The sequence below is a fragment of the Mugil cephalus genome, chromosome 3 (assembly GCF_022458985.1).
Source record: "Mugil cephalus isolate CIBA_MC_2020 chromosome 3, CIBA_Mcephalus_1.1, whole genome shotgun sequence".
Taxonomy (NCBI): domain Eukaryota; kingdom Metazoa; phylum Chordata; class Actinopteri; order Mugiliformes; family Mugilidae; genus Mugil; species Mugil cephalus.
Window position 1 is genome coordinate 28,119,032 of NC_061772.1, and position 22,630 is coordinate 28,141,661.

Consider the following 22,630-nt stretch of genomic DNA (forward strand, 5'->3'; position numbering starts at 1 on the left):
TATTATTGTAACACAACCAGAACAAAACGTTACAACTGTAGAGAAAAAACGAGTCTCCACTTCCTCCCATTAGTCAAACTGATGCTATAATTTTGGTGATACAAGCGGCGCCATCTTGTTTGTTTTTATTTCACTTCTTTAAACACAAAACAGAAACAAATAAAAGCTTCCCTTTTAATAGTATACATTATAAGGCATTTTAAACTGTAATATACTGTAACACAGCCAGAACAAAACATGACAACTAGAATGTAGAATAAAAATAGACTACGAGTCTCCATTTCCTCCCAAACTGATGCTAGAACTTTGGTGGTGCAAGCAGCACCATCTTTTATTTCACTTTCTTTAAAAACAAAACAACAATAAAAAATAAAAATAAAAGCTTTACTACGGCACCCTTTTATTATTATACATTTATAAGACATTTGACCTTTATTATATACAGAACAAAACATGACAACAATAGTAGATGTATTAAATGTAGAAAAAAATCGAGGATGAGAATTGTGATGATACAAGTGGCGCCATCTTGTTACTTTTTATTTTATTTGAAGAATATTTACATAATATTTATTCTATACGAAGAACAGGATAACAAAGACAAACAGTCATTTTAATAATACATTTAATTATAGTAATAATAATAAAGTGCAAGAGGAAACAAGCATTGTGTCAAACAGTAAGGTAGTTTCTTTATTTCTTTATTTCTGATCCCCAACAGCCACCAGGGGGAGCTCCAAATGCTTTGGCTTCACTTTAAAGGAGCTGTCGTGGCGTCCACTATATTTTACAGTCTATGGTCACAATGAGAACAGCACAAATTATAAATTATATCGGTGGAAGAATATATTAATTTTTTCTTCTTTTTTTTTAAGTAGCCTGGTGTCATGCATACATTTTTGTTGTGGAAAAAAGGTCTGTAACTTAAGTGAATAATGAATACTACATACATACATACATACATACATACATACATACATACATACATGCATACATGCATACATTCTGGACTACATTATCTTGTATAATGTAGGGTTAGAGTTGGGGTTCATATGTTTTCCCCCTTCCTCTCCTGTAGATGGAGCAAACTACCAGGTGTAGATCTGGTCTATTAAAGACTGAACTAACTCCTCATGTGTTGAATTTGCGACCAGCTGAATTACCAACTAGGTTTCTTGTGTTTTTTCAACATAAACTGAACAGGACTGTTATATTAAAAAGCATTTTGTTTTACTATTGTACCTAATAAACTGGTGAGTAAGTGTAATTTAGTCTCACATATTAATTTCAAATGCGACCTTTTAGGATTTATTTGTAAAACTGATGAAAAACTAGAGAAGAAAGATAATACGTCTATACTTTATATAAATGAAGACAAATCTAAGCACAAATGCTAGGCAAGCTATTTCAGGTAAACAAAATGAATTAGAAAATGCAACAGAGGGAAAAGGGCACAAAGTTTACATTTAAAAACAAACGAGCACCTAAATACAACAAATTCTGTACATATTTATTTCCATTTTCCTACTTTATCTAAATGCAGTAACGTCTATCAAGACAATCAGTTATTCTAATATTTGTTTGAATACACCAGGAAAGCAGATGCTTTCTAGGTTTCTGTGTGTGTGCACATATTTCCTCTTCTCTGCCCGGGAGTGTGAGCAGCTGAATGCGATGGGAACTACAGAGCAATAAATCCTCCAAGTTTAGAGCTGACAGCTGCTGAGAGGCTTTTTGTGGTTCACCACCAGCCGCACATACACTCACCCTGAGCTCAGTGTCACTTACAACTTTTATTTAGAAGCTATTGTCGGTTTAAAAAACAAAGATTTCCAAGATGCATTTGCAAGTTGACAGAAATTCTTCTTGTGAATCTGTACAAAGGCTTTATGTGGTCCTAAGTTTGTTTTAATTTGTTGTGATATATATAAAATAATGTAAAGTGTCACAGATCAACGTCTACTAAATGTGCCGTAATCCATGTGACATAATCCAGATGAAATGTTGAGAAGCCCTTCTACAACTTTTTACACCTCATAGAAAACATTTTCAGTTTGAAAGCTTCGTCCGTCTATTTTCTGAGTAATTGGGCTTTTTTTTTCAAATTCCACTTCTGACGTTTTGAGCAAAACAAACTCAAGTTGGGGGACAGCTGGGACAGGATTAATTCATATACTGGTACCTCACTGGGCATTCTGCCACCTCCTTCCACCCAGCCCAAGGTTTACAGAAGCTGGAGGATGAAAAACGTCCCATTGGAGAAGTCTCGTTAAATCAGACGTCCTTTAGTTGTGTCTGTCAAAGAAAGAGAGACAGGTGTTAGTTGCTGTAAGGCAGCAGGTTTGGATGGTCCAGGAAGTGTGTGTGGAGCTGGTTTATCTCAGCCATGGGTGACGTAGGAGCTGGTCCAGAGTCTGACGTTTGTCACTTGTTGTCCCAAACACATCCTCAAGTCGTCCTGACAATCTGGAGACAGGAAGAAGAATAAAGAGGTGACCGCTACAGCCATCCTAAAACACTCATTCAGAGCTTTGGTTGGTTTTGAAGGAGGTGAAATGTGTTGAAACCTGCTTTATACACCTTCAAATATCACACTGTAGCTGAGTCACTCAGAAAATAAAACCTTTGAACCTCATGGTCAAATCAAGACGAGTCAGTACGTTTCATTCATGTGCTGTATTTTCTTTTTTTTTTATTCTTTTTTTTTCTGCAATAAATGTTTCTGTCATAGAGAGGGAACTAGTTTATATGAGCCACGGGTGACGCAGGAGCTGGTCCAGAGTCGGTCGCTGGTTGGGGTCTTTGCTCAAACACATCGTCAAGACGTCCTGACAATCTGGAGGAAGGAAGAAGGAGGATGAAGGAGGATGAAGGCGACCCCATGACCCATCCATCTGATCAGTCCACAAACAGGTGAGTCTTTCTTACCTTCTGAGAGGTTCTTCCTGATTCTCGTTTTCTTTTTCAAGAACGTCCTGGTCTCAAACGGCTGGTTTCTGTGGAGCATTTCAAACATCACCACACCCAGCTGCCAGACGGTGGTGGGCCCGGCGGTGTAGCTGCTGCGACTGAACCACTCTGGAGGGGTGTGTTCAGATGTACCTGAAAAAAAGAAACACAGATATAATAAGAACATGTGTTCGTAGCCCCTCATTATGTACATATACAGCACCGGTCAAAAGATTTAGAATAGTTTAATTCAGTGTAACGTCTCCTTTTACTCTGAAATGAAAACATGGACCAAACAACTGATGGGATCAATATATAACCCAAAATATGTTCTAAACTTTGGACTCATCACAGTAATCCTCTTTGTCTGATCTAACATCAGACAAAGAGGTTTGTGTTTGTGAACACACATCAAATATTTTTCAGAGAGTTCTTCCCAGTTTGCTTTCACTCTTTTGTCCAGTTCATCACAAACCAGCTCCATGGGGTTAAAGTCTAGAGACTGGGCCATGGTCCACTCCATGGTCTCAAGCTTTCCATCTTGTTTTTATCCTGAGGTAGTTCTGGTAGAGCTTGCACTAAAGTTTCTGGTCATTATCTTGCTGTAGGATGAAGCTCTGACCAACTATACCAGAGGAAACTGATGCTGTTTTAAAGTTTTTGACTGGTGTACACTGCCCCAAAAACCTGACAACAGATGGTATTCTGGTAGATTAGAGTGTTTAGTCAAATCACTCATGTCCACCTGGTTTCCCAAGAGCTAAATTAGACATTTAAATATATAATTAACAAATGGCTGAAGCTCAACAACATAAAATCCTATAATTTTGCAGATGGTTCAGCTTCTTGTTTCTTCTCAGATTTCCAGATTACAAACGAATCAGTGGAAATAATTGTGACATTTAATGGAGGGATGCAACAGAACTGGGAAGCTCCTACTTTTGTCCCACTGACCTCAGATTTGAAGTATTTTTAGGAGTCTTCATACAAACATCTTACCGTAGAACGTGCGGTAAAAAGACCTCTGCTTCGTGAAGCAGCTCAGTCCGAAGTCGATAATGCGAACTTGTGGGACGTCTGAACCGGTCTCGATCAGAATGTTCTCGATCTTTATGTCCCGGTGAAAGATGCATTTTCCCTGAAGATCTTTGGCGGCGATCACCAGTTGTCTGAGTATGACCTGGGATGAGACAGGCCGAAGTTTGATTTGTCTTTTTTGCTTTTATTTTGTGTGATTGAGCCACCTGATTAATCTACAGACCTAAAAACCCAACTGTTAAAACCCGAAAGGCTTCGGTTTTTGGTTCTGACTCATGTTTCCACTGGAAACATGAGCGTTTTGGATCCAGGTAAAATCCATTTGACTGACATCAACAAGGCTAATCATAAACTAACATAGAAAGTTACTGAAATAAAAAAATTAAAAATGGGTCAATCTAAAGACATTCTTGGCTTTTTGACACTTTTTCTCCAGTCTTTTCAAATGAATGCATCCAAACTTTGTTTCTTTGGGTTCCTCTGACTCTTACAATGCAGCATTATACTCAACCATTACAGACAGTTTGGGTTTTATTTGTTCAGGCTTTTAAATATCTCTCTCTGAGACTTTAATCTCCACAAGAAAACGAGGGAGGAGAATTAAATTGACTTTGTCCCTGTTAGATAATCCACAGGCTTTGCTGTCGATTTATGTTGGAACAAACTGACAAACGTGGTGCTTTGTCGAAGAAAGTAAGGCTTAAGTTGCCCAATAAATCTTTGTATAATAATAAACAAAAGCTTTTTACTTTTCTACAAGCCTGAACTTTTGAAACCTCAAACCCTTCAGTTCTTCTCTTCACCTTGTGTTTTCATTGTGTTTTATAAAAACCATCAGAAGACAAATACACAGCAGGATTCCTAACAAGGATTTTCTTCAATAATTGCAATAGTTCATTTCATGCAATAGTTTATCTGAAGGTCTCATATCATGAAGAATAATAGCTGCACATTTTCACTCAAATGAATCCCTCTCAGTTTAATCTCCACACCAAAACGATGGAGGTGAATTGAATTGACTTAGGGTTAGAGTTAGAGTTAAGGTTAGGGTTAGGGCTCCCAGTTGAATAATCCACAGGCCAGTTTTTCTTGGAACAAATTAGCAAATGCAGTATTTTGTTAAAGACCTTAATTAACTTCCATGATGAACCAACTTCTGGAGGTTGGTCCCAAAGCCAGTTCTCCGGTGCTAATGTGGATTTATTGTGGTATCACTTCCTTCCCGAAGCCTGCAAGGATCCTACCTTGGCCTCCTCCTCCTGCAGCGAGCCTCCGTTGACCTCGATGTGTCTGAACAGGTCATGGGAGGGAACCGGTCTCTCCAGCACCAGGATCAGCTCATCGTCCAGGTCGTACCAGTCCAGCATGGACACGACCGCCGGCACGGAGCTTCTCCTTCCAGCTGCAAGCTTCAACATGACGGCAACTTCAGAGGAGAGCTGCCTCCCGTTCTTGTCCTGAAACCAAATTGGAGGATGTGAGACGGCAAACGTGCTACGTGGCAGGTGTCAGCAGGTGTCAACACTCACCACTTGCTTGCAGTAAACTTTATCCTTTGCAATGTGTTTGATAGCAACCTGGGAGACACAAACAGATATATGGTTAGTAAACATCACATAGGCCACCTTATCGGATATCTGCATCAAATCAAAATAGTGTATTTTCAAAGGTCTTGAAAGGCATGTAAACAACCTTATTTCCCACATCTTTGTTTGTGGGATATGTGCGACTTACAGGAAGATTATCTGCTCTGCGAAAGCCTGCAAACACACATCCACACCCTCCTTTGCCAAGCGGTTCCTGCTGCTCGTATTTGGCCTCAAATTCAGCTGAAAAGACACAAATACTTGGTTTTGCTGCAACTGTGAGGGACGTGGTGTGATAAATATTCAGTTGACACTTTAAACCTGAAGATTATCAGCTTCCCACTGACCTCTTCGGACATTTGTGCCATCCTCTCCGTCTTGGATTTAGTTAATTTTGATTCAAAGGAAGACATTAGCAAGAAGAGAAACCAAAGCTAGTTTCTTTAAATGTTTGGGGTTCTTGAGACTCACAGGGTGTGAGAGTCCTGCTACTACAATTGCAGATAGTTTAGGTTTTATTTGTTCTGAATTTCGAATATCTCTCTCTGACTCTCCATTGTCTACCGATATATGACGAAGGTGAATTGACCTGACTTCGTCCCTGTTGGACAATCCACAGACCTTGATGTCTAGTTTTGCTTGAACTAGCTTCCACCAAAGAATCCACAATAAACTTTCTGGATTGTGTTGGACAAATGCAGCTGGTTTTAGAAACAGATATTGCTCTGTCAATGTTGTTTCGGGTGATAACAAAAGTCTTGCCCTTAACCTGACCCAATCATCCCACCTGCAACAGGATCTGCTGAAGTAGATATTGACTCCTCGAGGACGAGATGTTTCCTCTTTTTTGTCTTCTTCAGAGGACCCTCCCCGTCCTCTTGGATTTTCCTATTCTGTCCTCTCAGGCCGCCGCCGTCCTCTGAGCTGGTGCGGGGTTCGGCGAGCTCGGCCACCCTCGTCCTTTTCTTTCCGACGGCCTTCCCTTTAGCTCCCTTGAGATCGTTTGAGGAGGTGGCACTTTGTTGTTCTGTACTGGAATCTACAAATGAGAACAAATGAGATGGGGAAAAGGTCTGAAGGTGCAAACTAAACTTTTAATATTTAGATTCTTGTTAAGAGTTAGACGGATTATGCCTGGATTTCTCAGTTACCTCGACCTCTTTTCATGGCGGGAGAGTTCCGAGTCATATTCCCCCGTTTGGTGTTTTTGTTCGTGGCGTATTAAACGCTGAAATGTTGAAATGTGTGAGTGTAAAGCCAGCGTGAGTATCTCAGGGTGTAGATGTGAAGGTGTGGAACATGGAATGTTCCTAGTGACATCACAATGGAGAGTTCCAAAATATGTTAATGAGCAAGTAAATGAGTGTTCCAATGAATCCATGGACTGATTGGGGCCTTTACATGTTCTCCGGCTTCCTCCCATGGTCCAAAGACCTGCTCGTTGTAAATGAGTGTGAATGCAACTCTCCAGAGCACTGGCATCATTAGGCCTAGTTTATACAAAAAAAAATTAATTTTACTTTCAAAATGAACAAAAATTTAAACAAATAATCAGGAAATGACTTTAGTGTTGCTATTCTGCTTGCTATGCTAGCATTAGTAATTAAGTAATTATTAAAATATAGTGAGGTTGATTATATGAGCTGCTGATTATGACATAAAAGTCACTTTATTTATTTATTTTATTTACACATGTTTGTGTCATGGCTGGAACGATGCCGTTGGTTCTGGTGACACTGTATTAAACAAACCACACAAATAGAAATTAGGCAACCAAAGCATCGTGTCACATGATAAACAAATAAAAAACAGATTCATAAATATGTAGGATTATTTATGAATTCCCTTCAATTTCTTAAAAAAGAAAAAAAAAAGATTCAATCAGATTCGATCAAAATCTATTCTAAACATTGGACTCATCACAGTAACCATCTTTGTTCTTTCTTTCTAAAATGGAAATCAAATTTCACAGAGTCTCCAGAATTTTTCTGTTTGAGGAGTTTGCTTCACTTCTGCAGTCATCATGAACAGTCATGGTTAAGTCTAGAGACTGGGCCATGGTCCTCTCCATGTTTTCAAGCTTTCCATCTAGTTTTTATGCTGAGGTAGTTCTGGTAGAGCTTGGACTAAAGTTTTGGGTCATTATCTTGATGTAGGATGAAGCTTGGACCAACTATACCAGAGGAGACTGATGCTGTTCTATAACTTTTAACTGGTAGTGTATATATACTAATCTCATCTAATCTCTGCTGAGGTCCCATTCACTCAGACACAGACAGATGAAGGGAGCAGTCAGCTGTTCCTCTACAGCTGAGCTGACTCAGAGGAAACAGAAAAAAAGCAGCTTTTATTGACTTCACAGGACGACATTAGAGGTGATACAGTTTTCTTCTGTGTGGTGGCTGGACAACAACTTAAACATTTCAAACAAACAGTATTAGTGCAATACTAAATTGTTCCCTCTTTAGATTATTTTGGATTTATTGAAATGACTCAAACAAGTTCTTAACCAAAACAAGTGTATTCATCAATAAGTTAATACAATTAATTCCTAACAAACAAGAACAAAAGAAATCATTTGATGATTTCCTAAAACATCTGGAGAAACTCTGACAGGAGGACGTTGGTTTTGAATGCGCCAGGAACTATTTTCAGCTGCGGATTAACACGCATTTGGTGAACTAGTGCAGTAGGATTACACATGGTTAAAATAAACCCAGTGCTCATCAACACATAAACATAAAATGTCAATAAATTATGTATTTTAAGTTTTTTATTTTTACTCTTAAACCTCCAAGCTCCTGTTTTAATGGGTTTGTTGATACCTAGGAATTGAAATATATAGAAGTTGATTTTCTTTTACCCTGTAAAACTAAAAACTGAACTAAAACGGTGCAGAGGCCTCTCCGTGGTTCCACATTGTCCAAAGATGCTTCCAGAAGTAAATTCCTGAAGTGCTTGTTCCCGGCTGCAGCTGTCACCGTCGACCCTGCTGCCTCCGTTTGAACCAAAGCTCCTGAAGACAACTGCACCAACATCTATAAAGAGACCGGAGAGAGGAGGCTTCTCCATTCACCTCCCTCCTCGTCTGACGGCAGCAGGCAGCCAGGATGGCAGAGTAAGTCCTGACTCTAGCAGCAACTTTGTGAACTTACAAATATATGTATATATATATTATTATATATATATATATATATATATATATATATATATATATATATATATATATATAAATATATATATATATACTTTAATAATCACATTCTCCTCTTTGTTTGTTTCTCTGTAAAGAAAAAAGATGTCGCTGAGTCGGAGGAATCATCTCAAGGTAGAGTTAAACTGAACTATTTCCACCATAAATGCACCTTTCACAAAAGCAGCTAATTTTATTAAATAAGAATAACATGGAGAATCTTAGATTTATTTATTTATTTTTTATTTTTTTGTTTAATTCATCTTTTTCATGTTATTTAGAGTTTCCATAATAACTCACTCTTCTCTCCCTGTCCAGACTGTTAATTTAAAAATAAATAAATAAATATATATATATATATCTAAAGCATCACAGCAGATACATTCATTCATTCATTCATTCATTCATTCATTCACTGGTCTTGATCTTGACACTAGAATATTTAACAAAGCGCGTAATCATCTAGTCAGTTCGTGACCTACTTCAGCTTTTTTTTTTATTCTGGTCAGTTTATCGTCTTAATATTTACAAAACTAGATGGTTTTATTTTTATATATCAAGTTGTTGGCTGTTTATTAAGATCAGGCAGCTTCCAGAAAGAAGACCAAGGAGCTATGGATCAAGACTCTTATACCGATGTCCAATAACCCAGTGAGGCAACAGGTATCCAACGCCTTGGTCTGACATTAGAATCCCTCCTCTTCCCCTCAGAGCCTCCTGCTGCAGATCGGGCTGGCGATGCTGGAGGAGGAGGCGCAGGAGGCCGAGAGGGAGAAGATGGAGTTCATGAACGAGAACTGCCCCGCGCTCTCCATCCCGGGCTGCATGCAGGAGCTCCAGGTAAACCATCTAAACCATCTACACCATCTACACCATCTACACCCTCCATCTGCACCATCTACACCATCTGCACCATCTGCACCATCTACATCGTCTACACATGGAGGATTTGTTCACTGCACAGTTTACACAAACATGGCTGATTAGGAAAGTTTTTAACGTCTCTAACGTCTGAACACGTCATTAATTGTTAATATTAATAAGAATAAACTGGAGAATAGAAATCCAGTGTTTAATCTCCTGAGAGCTGAGCTTTTATTTTCTATGCGTTTTTAAATTTCTCTGCAGTATTTGGGACCAGTAGGACCTAAGACATTTAAAAGCTAAATGTGGACACTGGGATTATTTAATTATTTATATTATAACAAAGTCACCAATGTGTTTGACAGAATATAAAACTGTTTATTTTAATACCTGAACAGACCCAATGTCCTCAAACAAGTACAAGCAAAAATTGCTGATTTGTTAAATGTGAACATCATATCAAACTAGAAACATTAAGAAGCATAAATACATAAGTTTTAACCTTGGCAGACTAAATATAAAGACTCTGGGTTTAAATGAAGCAGAATAAGCTGCAATTAAACCTAAAACTTTAATGTCCCCATATGAGGACGCAGGGTCTCAGGAGGCAACAAATGATATTATATATATATATAAATTTACGACAAATGCCGTTGTTCTTTTTATTAGGAGCCGTAGTCCAGTAAAATCCACCAGAGACACTTTTCACTGTTTTCTCTGCTTCTAAATTTAGTTCAGATAAGACTCTGCATTCTTGTCCTCTTACTGTCCAGCTGTCACTGCCAAGAAGGATTAGTATGATGTTACACCACAAATATTATGAACAACAGGGAAGGCATTTCATCTCAACTGCACATGAAAACTACAGCACATTAAAAAAAAAAAAAAAAAAAAAAAAAAATGTTATTTTTTAAAAAAAAAAATATTTGAAAAAATACATAAAGTAAAATGACCCAATAAGCAAATCAATGTAAGGTGAAAAAAAAAAAGAATTTTAAAGTTTTTTCTTTGAAGACATATGAGTTAAAATGAACAATAAAATAAAATGAAATGTGCAACATACAGACAATTATCAACTATTTTAAGAATTTAGAGCACACGTTACATTCAAATACAGAGTTGGAGATAGAAAATCTGGCTTTTGCACCACAGAATATTCAGAGAATGGATTTTGAACTCTCATTTTTTCCTTCTTTTTCATTAACAGGAGTTGTGTCGGAAACTGCACAAGCAGATTGACTTGGTGGACGAGGAGCGATACGACATGGAGGCGAAAGTGGCAAAGTCCAACAAGGAGGTTCGTCCTCTGTCCCGATTCTTCTCCCGGGTTTTACTCCTCATCACCTCACATCAGAAACTGCACCAGGGTCAATTCACTCAAGAAACAAACAATACATCTTTTATTGGACTGACTGTGCATTGCAAATTCATAATCCATCCCTGCTTTCTTTGATTTGTATCTTTTATTTTAATTCTCATTATTTATTTATTTTGTTTCCCTGCTTTCTTTAACTTTTAAGTTATTTTATTGATTGTCCAATTTTTCTATTATGTGCTCTAATTTTATAAATTACTAAACAGTGTATGAGTTGCAGCTTCAGAGAAAATGTCAGCTCAATGTTATAATATAATGTGAGACAAAGTAAGACAGGAAATTTATTTGTTTTTGATTTTGAATTGACACTGTACACAGAGTTTAGTAACTAGTGTTATCTTGTCCAAGAGTAACGTTATGACTACTGAAGACGAAGGTTCAGGACCTGAAGGGGAAGTTTAAGAAACCGGCCCTGAAGAAGGTGCGGATGTCGGCCGACGCCATGTTGGCCGCGCTGCTGGGCTCCAAGCACAAGGTGTCCATGGACCTGAGAGCCAACCTGAAGCAGGTCAAGAAGGAGGTGAAAGAGGAGGTGGGTGTTATATTAGAAGCTGCAGGACGTTTAGAGCGCGACAATAATATAAACGTGGAGGTTTTTATTTTAACTGAACAAATCTGCTGCTGCTGTTTCTCTCAGGAGAAGCAAACAGGCGACTGGAGGAAGAACATCGAAGACAAGGCCGGGATGGACGGCAGGAAGAAGATGTTCGAGACAGAATCTTAAACGTCAGCGGGTTGTTCTGATGTTGATCAGCGTCATTAGTTTCTGTCTGTTATATGAGTCCACGTTGTTTTACATCTGTACAAATGATAAAGAGAATAAATAGTGTTTTCGTGTGTTTGGTGGCATATCATTTGAGATATAATTAACTACAAATATAGAGACGGAAACTAATTGTAAAATAGAAACAGGCTTTAAAAAGATAAAATTACCTCAAAGTCAATGGATATTTAATAATCTGTGTTGAATTTTTAGAAGGATTTGGATATTAAAAAACAATGGGATTTGAAATTCTTTTGAAAACAATTCTCTAATCAGTTCTTATTCTACTGTTCTTCCATCATCCCCCATTGAATGTAAATCTAAATGTTTTATAAAATATTTAGCATTACATTTTTATATTTATGTGCATAAATTAAATTAAAGTTTGTGCCTGTTTATGTAATGATTTCTATTTGCAGTCCTAGTTTTTACCAGTGTGGTATAGAGGAACACAATTGCCAAAAATAGTAATGAATAACCAAGTGGACTATTATTATTATTAGCTATTAGCTAAGTAGCTAAGGGCTGAGCTACTTTTAGCTTCTGCTTCCGCACGTGAAAGTAAACATATTTAAACACTATTTTACTATGTAATATTTTTTTATAATGATCTATTTTAAAAAGTTTTACAATATAGGTCAAGTTTATTTCCGTTATTGTAACTATTTAATTTTGCAATAAAGTTTTTTTTTATTGTCTGGTGACGTGAGGTCATGTGACGTCACGTGACCCATATGGGTGGAAGTGAATGAGCCTGAGCAGGAACAACAGAGCAGGAGGCTGCAGTTAGTGGAACTTTAAATAAAAACATCTGTGTATCAGCTTTTATCGGGTCGTATCGTCGTATCGAGCCGCTTCGGGACACAGGTTTCCTCCCCCAGTGAAGAGACACAATGACGGCGGCGGTGTTTTTCGGCTGCACCTTCATCGCTTTCGGCCCGGCCATCGCTCTCTTCCTGTTTACCATCGCCAGGGAGCCGCTCAGGGTCATTTTCCTCATCGCAGGGTGAGAAAATAAAGCTATTATTCGTCATATCAGCTGACAAGTGACTCATATTTATGATAACTTGGGTATATTGCCGGTAGTTTTGAGTTCAATCCGATAAAACACTATATATTTACCACAGCTAGCTCTCTTGCTAGCTAGCCTTATTAGCGACTCATTAGCTAGTTAGCAAAGCTACTATTAGCTTCCATTTTTGGACGTCTTCCTGCTCTGGTGTATTTTTCTTTATTTTCCCTCAGCTGCAGAGTATTTGGTGTTTAAACTCTGGTGTATGCACCAACTTAAAACACATATAGGCCAACTTGACACATCCTGCTCGGTTGGTTTAAGTCCAAGCTAGCGCTTAGCTTTGCTAACTTACTGATGGGTGGGAAACTTAAATTCCCAGTAGATTTGTTTGCAGTTGTTTTCCCTCATGCTTATGATGAAAACTTTATTCTGGAGGCATCATGTTACACAACCGACGTAAGAGAAAAATACGTTAACAATAGCAGCCCCTGAGTTATTGTTGTGTCCGATAATGGAACAAGTCATGTCTGCACGAATAGCTTAACGGGCTGCACGGATTTAGTTCCTCAGTCACTTGAAACCGGATCAGAAAAGGCAACCGATACATAACGTGGACTTTCAAAAGTAATTTTAAAGGCAAAAAACATTCAGTTAATTAGCTGCATGTGTTGTATTATCAGAATCAGATAATACTTTATGGCTAAGTATCTTTGTTGCATAAAAAGAAATGAAATACAATCGTAAACATATACTTACTCACCATAAACAAATATATAGGCTGTATATACAACAATAACAACATTTACAGTGGGATAATGGTGGGTTTGATGTGTATCTTTTCTGACTGGCCGGCTGCTTTTATACGCCGTGATTAATGGCATCTAAAGAAGTCAGTGATTCACTGTGGAGTGAAGCCCTAAAGAAAAGGGCAGCGTTGGTTTATTGAATGAATTATCAATAAACAAAAAAGACCAGAATCTCAGTTGTGTGTGAAGGTTTATTTCCAAAAAGGCCACTGGACTTTTAGAGTTTTTGAGAAGATGTTTCACCGCTCGTCCGAGTAGCTTCTTCAGTTCTTAGGGAAGTTGAGGTTGAACCAGGTTCTTACAGAAACAAGTTGAGCAATTTTCTTGAAGGATTTTACCCACAGAGTTTCCTATTTAAATCTCAACTTCCCACTCGTCTTCTTAGAACTGAAATTTTATTTATTTTTAGTCTGACTTTTAGACTACTGTTATTAACAAAGCTGTTTATATTTATCCATTTTATAGACAGAGGCAATCCTTGATTAAAAGCAGATAATCTGCAGGCTACACAAAACCTAAATCATCATTAGTTGCAGCGCTGCATGACAATTGACTCTTTGTTGGTTTTCTGATTGGTGAACTGAACACCAACCATGGGGCTCCTAGACTTTGCCAATAGATGGGTCAATAATTACACTATAAAAACAAATGAACTCTTGTCTTACTTTCCTCAGATCTGGCATCTGCTTATGTCAGAACTACAAGCAGTGACATGTCTTCAAACAACACCAGAGATTGTGAAATAAACATTTATGTCATTTTTTTAAGACATACTTTCCAAAACCTGTGGATGTTGCCTACTTCAGAGTTGTAATTTGTGACTTTGAAGGACTTTTTCAGCCGATTGTTGACTTGACTCTGGAACGAAATGTTTTCTGGTCCTGTATAAGAGCTGCTATTGCTCACGGTTTCTTCCTGTTAAAAGGGAACAAAACAATGAAATTCAAAGGACTCATGGAAGGATCGTCTCATTTTACATATTCACCTCAGCTGATCGGCACAATGCGGACGAGGCCAGATCTGTGTGATGATTTGTGACTCTTACTTACTTCTTAGCCGTCAGCTGATTATTTCCTGAATTATTTCCTCTCATGCACAGACCATATGTTCCAGCTGGTTATTGGCTGTAGTTCATTTGCGTTTTTTAAATCCTCTCAGGGCGTTTTTCTGGCTGGTGTCTCTGCTGCTGTCCTCCCTGGTGTGGTTCATCTCGGTGCAGATCAGTAACAAGGAGAGCGAGGCGCAGCAGAAAGGTCTGCTCATCTTCGGCGTGGTGCTGTGCGTCCTGCTGCAGGAAACCTTCCGCTTCGCTTACTACAAGCTCCTGAAGTAAGACTCTGACTCACGCTTTTGGCAGCTTAACCCAATGTCAGTGGGAAGTTTCCATGTGGAATATAAGATACAATCATTGCTAATGTTACTGAGCGTCACCGTCCACTAGAGGCCGCTAAAGTTTTACTTTTCAGGGTATAAATCCACTAATAATTATCTTATCATGTTGTGTTTTCACCTTTAATAATGTCTGATTTTGACATAAATACAACATAGTTTACAAGCCTTGATGTTTAAACTGACAGCGTGTATCTGTACTGATGCTTCTTTAACCTCCTGAGACCTGAACTTAAGCTTGGATGCATTTTTAATTAAAAGAACTAAGCATCATCTTTGATCAGGAAGTGTTTTTTGCAACAACAAAAAAAAATAAATAAATCATGTCCTCATATGTGGACACAGGGATTATTATTTCACTGTATATTATTATAAAGTCACCAGTATGTAACAAAATATAAAACTGAACATGGCTGTGCAAAGATAGAAATGCAAATAATGAATTTCCAATTTCCTCAAACGGGTATTTGCTAATTAACGAAGTTATATCTCGTCACTATTGATAGAATTTGTTAAGTTTGTTTGTCATATTGTAAATAAACAAGTTTCAACTGTAAAATCTGATGAGGTTTTGCACATTTTTGTACTTTTCTTACGTGATCGGCTGCAGAATGAATTCGCCGAAATGCTCGGTGTCACATTTTTACACAAACTAGTGTCTAGTTATGAGGATAAATGAAGCAGAAAAGTTCATGTCCCCATATGAGGACGTATGGTCTCAGGAGGTTATAAGACCACGCCGCTGTTGTCATACCTTTTATTACCATTTTCAAAGCATTCCTTTGGGTTATTTAGTTACAGCTTTAGTTATTTAAGTGTGTTTTACTGCTGAGTCTCACGTTGTTTTCATTATAATACTCGTGTGAGTAGATATTTTCTCAGAGCAGATCTCAGAACATGGGCGTTTTTCACTCTGCACAATAACAACAATGGGAGTTAATCAGATAAATTTAATAATGGTGCTCAGGTCAATCAGCCTCTGTCATTATCTGTTGTTATTCCACCTAAATAGTTTAATTGGAGCCCTCTATTACGGCTAATCAGAAGGTGCACAGATTTACAATAACTTTACAGTTTATTTGTGTTATCTGGAAATAAAAAGGATTTTTTAGGACCTTTTTAGGAATTTGTAAGGATTTAGTAAGTGGATTATTACAGGAACGACTCATAAAATAACTATTTTACTTTTTTAATGTCTAAAATCACAGGTCACAGGTACTTTCACTGGTTTCACTGTCGACCTTCTTCTTGTAATGAATATCAGACGTTATGATCTGTGAAGCTGTGTCTGTCCCAGTTTTCATCTTTTGTTGCCGCTCGGATCGTCTTCCACTGAATGACACATATATTTCCTGTTGATGTTCTTGTTTCCAGCACACGGTGAACTAAAAGAACTAAAACTGTCCCGTGTGTGTGTGTTTTTGTTTTGTTTTGTTGTGTTTTTGTGCAGGAAAGCCAATGAAGGCCTCCTCGCGCTCAGTCAGGAGGAAACCATGCCCATCTCCATACGGCAGCTCGCCTACGGTACAGTTAGTCCGCACTACTACTGTTCACCCAGGATTAAATCAGGATCCTTAATAACCACTTATCTCTTCATTCTCTTTGATACTAGCACCTGTTTTTTAGCTGCTTTTTATCACAGAGTTGTAGCTCCTTTCATGCTTTGTATCCTCCTCACTAATGGACTAATTTCATAGATTTTTTTCTGTCTGAAGCCGGACAGAAAATCGATTGAATCAGAATTTTCTATTCAAGAACCTATTTTTTCCACCCACTTCTACATAATACGAGTCAGCTCTGTCTTTGCCAACGGTTTTTGGGGTCCCTACTTCATCTCTTCATTCAGACATCACGACACTTTCTCACAGAGCTCGTACTGATTCCAGTTTTCTGTTCCCGTCTCTTTTCAGTGTCCGGCCTCGGCTTTGGCTTCATGAGCGGCGCCTTCTCCGTGGTCAACATCCTGGCTGACTCTGTGGGGCCGGGCACCGTGGGGATCCGCGGAGATTCTCAGCACTACTTCCTGTCTTCAGGTACCCATGGGTTCTGGTTTTCATCACCAAAACAGCCGAGGCTTTCATTTTTTAGCGGTTTTACTCGTGATTTCCTGGCGCTGGCGTTTCGTCCAGAGGCATTCTGGGAAACGTAGTGAACTGGTAAATCTTTCTTCCAGCCTTCATGACGATGGCCATCATCCTGCTGCACATGTTCTGGGGCGTCGTCTTCTTTGACGCCTGCGAGAAGAAGCGCTGGTGGGCCGTGGCCGCCGTCGTCACCTCTCACCTCGTCGTGTCCTGTCTGGTGAGTGTTTCTACTTCATCTAATTCTAATTCAACTACACAGATGAAGCTCACGGTTACCAAACACAGAAGGAATCTCTGTTTATGAGAGAAGTAAAGTGTAGTTTAATCCTCAAGATTCAGAATTGACTTAATCCAGCAAAAATTTGACAAAAAACTATGTTTATCATCTAGTTTTGTTTTCCCCTCATATCTAACTTGTTATTCATTCATAATCACGTCAGCACTGTATTAAATGTTATTTTTTTGGCTCAATAGTCCTTTTATCTTTGAATATACTACTCATTTTCATCTAAAAGTAAGAGTATAAATTGATCCAAATTTGATCTACGGAGCAACATAAAACATTTTCTATGATCCATGGATTCATAATTCTTTTTTAGAGACTTTCAGAATTTACTAAAATGATGAAAAATTCTTTTGTTGTGTTTAAAATATGTGTCCATGAGGATATCATGAAGCCTTGTCCCCATAAAAACCAGGAAAATGGACTTTTTACACATTTGCACATTTGACCCAAACAGAATATAAGAGTTAAACCTCTGCAAAGAATCTACGTCATACATTGTGAACGTTCAGCATTTATAGTTGTGCACTGTTGCATCAGTAACTACCCGGCTTCTGGAGATGGAGTTGAGGTGTGACGGTGCTCCTACGTCATATATTGGATCTCCACTGCATGTGGATTAATCTCGTTGCACAGTCTCACAAGTTTTGTTGTGCTAACCTAGTTTAGCAAAACTTCTAATGAGAGGATTCAGGAAATGACCTTCCTGCAGATGTTTCACAATAAGAGCATTATTAAGAAATGGATAAGTATGTATGCCCACTGAAAGGGTACGGGCCTCATAATATGAAAGATCGTGATACATTATTAACAGCGTCCTGCAGAAACTTTGAATAATGAGCGAGATCTCTTAATAAAATACAGTAAATCACTCTTATGAAACAGATGTAATTAGAGAAAAGTCCTGTTACCCTCTGTAGTTTAGGTAGATAAAGGTCTCGGTCACATTTGAGTAAAATAATCCTATTTCTATAAATGTCGTATGATCTTTTTCAAAAGTTTTATTTTCAGGGACCCCTTGTAATTAAACCACGGACCACCAGGGGTGGTGAAATCTAAAAGACAGACCACACGAGACAGAGATGTATAAAAAATATTCAAAAGTTTTAATTGTAGAAAAAAAATACACATTTAATCCCAGTTTGCCACGTGGTGTTGGGCTCTGTTTTGGTTTTATTAGGTTATTGTTTTTAGCCGTTGTTAGCGCGACGTAGAATAGAACAGAAAAACGTGAGCTTGTAGTTCCCATATAACAGATGGAAAACTTAAATTAAACTGTAACATCATTTCAACGTATATATGTGGTAAAATATTGTCTGTACGACTAATTTAATGCAACAAAAATTAATCAGAAGAACTAATAAACAGAATATGACAGGAGCTTCTAATTCTTGTTTACACATGAGGCGGCCATCTTGGAAACTCAAGGAATGCACCGTTAGACTAACAATCAGTCAGAGTGTCAGAGATGAAATGAGGCAGGAGAGAATCAAAACCACACGGACGCCATCGTTTTTGTGTTGACTTGTGCGTCTCGTCTCGTCTCGTCTCGTCTCGTCCTGCAGACGTTCCAGAACCCGGAGTACGTTGCCAGTCTGGTCCCCACCTACGTCATCCTCTTCCTCATGGGCGTCTGGGCCTTCTACTCGGCCGGCGGCTCGCTCAGGAACCTCAAACTCTGCCTCACCTGCAAAGACAAGGACTTCCTGCTGGCCAACCACCGGCCCAGATAACGCAGCACGGCCCCTCACCTCCTCCTCCTCCTGCTCCTCCTCCTCCTCCTCCTCCTCCTCCTCCTCCTCCTCCTCTTAGCGCTGCAGGACTCTATCCAAAGACCACCAGAGTTCACACACTGAAGACGGAGCGTTGCCTTGTGTCAATCTGCTGTCCCACCATCTTAGGAAAAAAATAAATACTGAAGGGACAAAGATGGAGATTATTTAGATTCATCTCAGCTCAGAAATATGTTTCTGTTAAAACAAAAACAACAACAACATATCTGTTTGGCTCATAGTGTTTTTCCTGATGCTCTTAAAGGCACATGAACAAACATACAGAAGGTATTTCTAGAGGCAGCACTCCTTCCTCCTTTCCACATTTTTAGCTTTTCTGTTGATTTATGGTTAATATACCAGTGTATATAATTATGATTTCTTTTTTTTTTTAATTAGCTCGATATTTACCATCTTCAGTCTGACCCAGATTCACAGAAGCAGAGCAGAGAGCTGGTGTTTATTTATTTCAGCCCAGTTATCTTGGACATGTGAGTTAAATTAAACAATCTTTTTTATGTTTGTGGTTTTTATCGTCCTCTGAGAAGGACTCACAGTAAAACCAGACTGTAGAGAAATCACTGATAAACGCCACAAACATAACGAGCTGTAGGAGGTGATACAGACTCTCTGCTTCCTCACGGATTAGCTCATGTTTTATAGTCAGTGATCTTTTTTTTTTTTCCTTCGTTGCCTTTATTGTGTTTTAGTTTTTACCGTGTGCAGACGTCAGATGTGTCCTTGCGATGAATGTTTTTCCTTTTTGCACCTAATTCTTGTACAGTTTGTATAGACGACAGGCCGCGCTGGATGTTAGCCAGTCCTGCTCTGTGCTGGTACTTTATTCCACAACATGATTCAGGCTCAAGGTTCGGTTAATTAGGACGCTAAAAGTCAACCAGCTCTGCAATAAAATGACTATGATGTTCAGTTTGTGGTTGTAGTTTGTGGTGCTGGTGAACTGTGCTGCAGTATAAAAAGAGCAGTGAACAAAACAGTAGAAATACATGTCAGTGTAATATGGTTTTTAAACAATAAATTTAAACAATAATTCTTCAAAACCACATTAACAGAATAATTGTTGAAGCTGTTGCGCTCTGGGGAAACGAACATTTACTCTCCAATTTCATCTCAAACTGATTGTTTTCAACTTAAATTTTATACAATTCTGCTGCATCACAAACATCCACTCGTGATGAAGTTTAAAAACGTTGTTGATTTGTTTCGTCAGGTCCCAGTTTCAAGTTGTACAGCAATTAAGTTCATGACGAAAACGAATAAACCAACGACATTCCCATCAGAATCTGCTGCGGTTTGTGGTTATTACTGATTAACTGACGCTAGGATGAACACACCTGATCAGACCTGGAGCTAACGAGCTAACGAGCATCGGCCTGAGGGAGGCTCGTTAGCTCGTTAGCTCGTTAGCTGAACAAGAACAAGGACTTTAATCGTCATTGCACACAAGTTACAATGAAATTTAGCTTAAGGGTAAATATGCTAAAGTTACATAAACATAAAATCGATGAAGTCTTTGTGTCTGTGAAATGTACAGTATAAATATTATTTATACGTTTATTTATGAGTAAATTGGGAACTGAAGGACACGTTTACTCTCCATGACCTCAATTTAATTTAAAACCAGTTATTTTTAAGGGGAAATGAAGCACTCAGTCAAGTAAACATCATTTGTATTTGTATACATAAGTATAAAAGGAGAAAATACTGTGGCCGCTTTATTTTTTTACATTTTTTTTTTAGCATGGACACCGCCATTTTGCCATAACGTGGCCTGTGACATCACTGAGTTTGTTGGCTCCATCAGCGATAGTTGATGATAATTTTGGATATCTCTTTTTATCTCTCCATAAATCACAAAATAATGTCAACAGCCTCCCTCCCCCCCAAAAAACAAAACTATTTTTGCCAAGTGAAATGTTCTACAAACCAGACGTCTCCACTTTTATCTGAGATGAGTCTGACTTCTCTTCTCCATCTGTCTTTTCTTTGACTTTTGTTGCTAATTTGAGACGTAGTTTTCTTCTTAGAGAAAACTTCACAGCATTTTTAAATGTCCCTCACAGATAAATACAGACTGGCAGAATATCTGGTCACATGACACTTTTGAACCAATCATGTTGTCAGAAATTGACAACACAATTGACCAACCAATGAGAGTTAAGCTTCCGATCGGCCTTTCTACTTTCATTATTTGTTGTTAAGACAAAGGATACGACCATATTTGGACCAGACTTCTGCAGGAGATAAAGAGCTTCACAACAGTTCCTCATATACCAGATAGAGACGAAGCCAATTTAGAAGTAAATTAGAGACACAACACAGACACAAAGTGTAGTGAAATGAACACATGAATGTGCATTTTGACAGCTTATTTTAGACTAGTTGATAGAAGACATGTTAATGAAGCAAAATGGCAAAAAATCTCAAAATTGATCAGTGGGTGAAAAAAAATTGTTTTGCCCTAAAACTAATAAAACAACAACATTCCCATCAGGATTTGTGCTTATCACTGATTAGCCAAGGTTAGTTAGCATGTTAGCGTGTTAAACACATACAGCTGCAGACTCTGGACCTGGTAGAGACATAAACCATCCTGAGGGACGTGATCATAACTGGTGAGTAAACTTGTATGAATCCAGATCATCTGGTGGTCTGGGCTCCTTGTGACCAAGTTCTTTCATCTTTTGTACATGTTTTTTGGTTAATTAACTAATAAATACATCTTATTTAACCAGGGAGCTGCCTCATTCTAATATTTCCATCATCAGTTCCTTTAACAGCTGTTCACTATTAAATGTTACCGATATCGTGATGAATGCTTGTTAAATGTGGCCGTCAGATAAAACCACTGAAGTTGCAATCACAATATATCTATATTTCTTTAATTAAAATCACACGTGATGATTTTCTTTTGGTAACGCTCCCTCCTCTAGAACACACGTTTCTGTGTTCTGAGAAGAAGGAATGAAATGGACACGTCGAGCAGGAGCTTAATCCAGTCGTGTTCGTCTTGAAGTAGAAGTCAGAGAGCGTGACGCTGGAATCACGTCGACTTATTACAAACAATAGGTCATTTCATGGGAGCTTTAATGAAGAGTCTGCAGCACACGGAGCAGGAGTCAGGTCTGCAGGTCTCCAGGTCTCCTTCCATGTCTCCATGTCTCCACGTCTCCAGGTCTCCAGGTCTCCATGTTTCCAGGTCTCCAGGTCTCCTTCCATGTCTCTAGGTCTCCAGGTCTCCTTCCATGTCTCTAGGTCTCCACGTCTCCAGGCCTCCAGGCCTCCATGCCTCCATGTCTCCATGCCTCCATGTCTCCATGTCTCCATGTCTCCACGTCTCTAGGTCTCCAGGTCTCTTTCCATGTCTCCACGTCTCCAACTCTCCATGTCTCCAGGTCTCTATGTCTCCAGGTCTCCAGACCTTCAGGTCTCCAGGCCTTCAGGTCTTCAAGTCTCCACGTCTCCAGGTCTCCTGGTCTCCACATCTCCACG

The 22,630-nt window shown here is 38.7% G+C and overlaps 3 protein-coding genes across 3 annotated transcripts; 2 read left to right on the forward strand and 1 right to left on the reverse strand.

Annotated features, from left to right (window-relative positions):
- Window positions 1–2,708: 2,708 nt before the first annotated feature.
- LOC125005722 (serine/threonine-protein kinase pim-2-like) lies at window positions 2,709–6,863 on the reverse strand. Its single transcript, XM_047581258.1, has 8 exons — window positions 6,725–6,863; window positions 6,361–6,612; window positions 5,722–5,816; window positions 5,517–5,564; window positions 5,232–5,444; window positions 3,949–4,129; window positions 2,929–3,102; window positions 2,709–2,836 (listed from the first exon to the last, which is right to left on the reverse strand). Exons 1-8 carry the CDS (start codon window positions 6,759–6,761, stop codon window positions 2,745–2,747), a joined length of 1,092 nt encoding a protein of 363 aa, XP_047437214.1. The 5' UTR covers window positions 6,762–6,863; the 3' UTR covers window positions 2,709–2,744.
- Window positions 6,864–8,680: 1,817 nt separating this feature from the next.
- Window positions 8,681–11,844, forward strand: LOC125005763 (troponin I, fast skeletal muscle-like). The gene is given in 6 exon segments (XM_047581321.1): window positions 8,681–8,691; window positions 8,865–8,901; window positions 9,478–9,606; window positions 10,838–10,931; window positions 11,356–11,537; window positions 11,643–11,844. Coding segments are annotated over 6 exon segments (537 nt in total). The 5' UTR covers window positions 8,681–8,683; the 3' UTR covers window positions 11,730–11,844.
- A 638-nt stretch (window positions 11,845–12,482) lies between these two features.
- aph1b (APH1B gamma secretase subunit) lies at window positions 12,483–20,420 on the forward strand. The gene is made up of 6 exons (XM_047581320.1): window positions 12,483–12,774; window positions 14,748–14,918; window positions 16,429–16,502; window positions 16,889–17,011; window positions 17,152–17,279; window positions 18,911–20,420. Exons 1-6 carry the CDS (start codon window positions 12,662–12,664, stop codon window positions 19,076–19,078), a joined length of 777 nt encoding a protein of 258 aa, XP_047437276.1. The 5' UTR covers window positions 12,483–12,661; the 3' UTR covers window positions 19,079–20,420.
- Window positions 20,421–22,630: the final 2,210 nt, after the last annotated feature.

Excerpts from the sequence above, each read along its gene's own strand:
- aph1b (XM_047581320.1), top strand. The coding sequence starts at position 12,662 with ATGACGGCGGCGGTGTTTTTCGGCTGCACCTTCATCGCTTTCGGCCCG. Across the intron at positions 16,503-16,888 it reads CATACGGCAGCTCGCCTACG|TGTCCGGCCTCGGCTTTGGC; the intron begins GTACAGTTAGTC and ends GTCTCTTTTCAG. Across the intron at positions 17,280-18,910 it reads ACCTCGTCGTGTCCTGTCTG|ACGTTCCAGAACCCGGAGTA; the intron begins GTGAGTGTTTCT and ends CTCGTCCTGCAG.
- LOC125005722 (XM_047581258.1), bottom strand. The coding sequence starts at position 6,761 with ATGACTCGGAACTCTCCCGCCATGAAAAGAGGTCGAG. Across the intron at positions 6,613-6,724 it reads CGCCATGAAAAGAGGTCGAG|ATTCCAGTACAGAACAACAA; the intron begins GTAACTGAGAAA and ends TCTCATTTGTAG. Across the intron at positions 3,103-3,948 it reads TTTTTACCGCACGTTCTACG|GTACATCTGAACACACCCCT; the intron begins GTAAGATGTTTG and ends TCTTTTTTTCAG.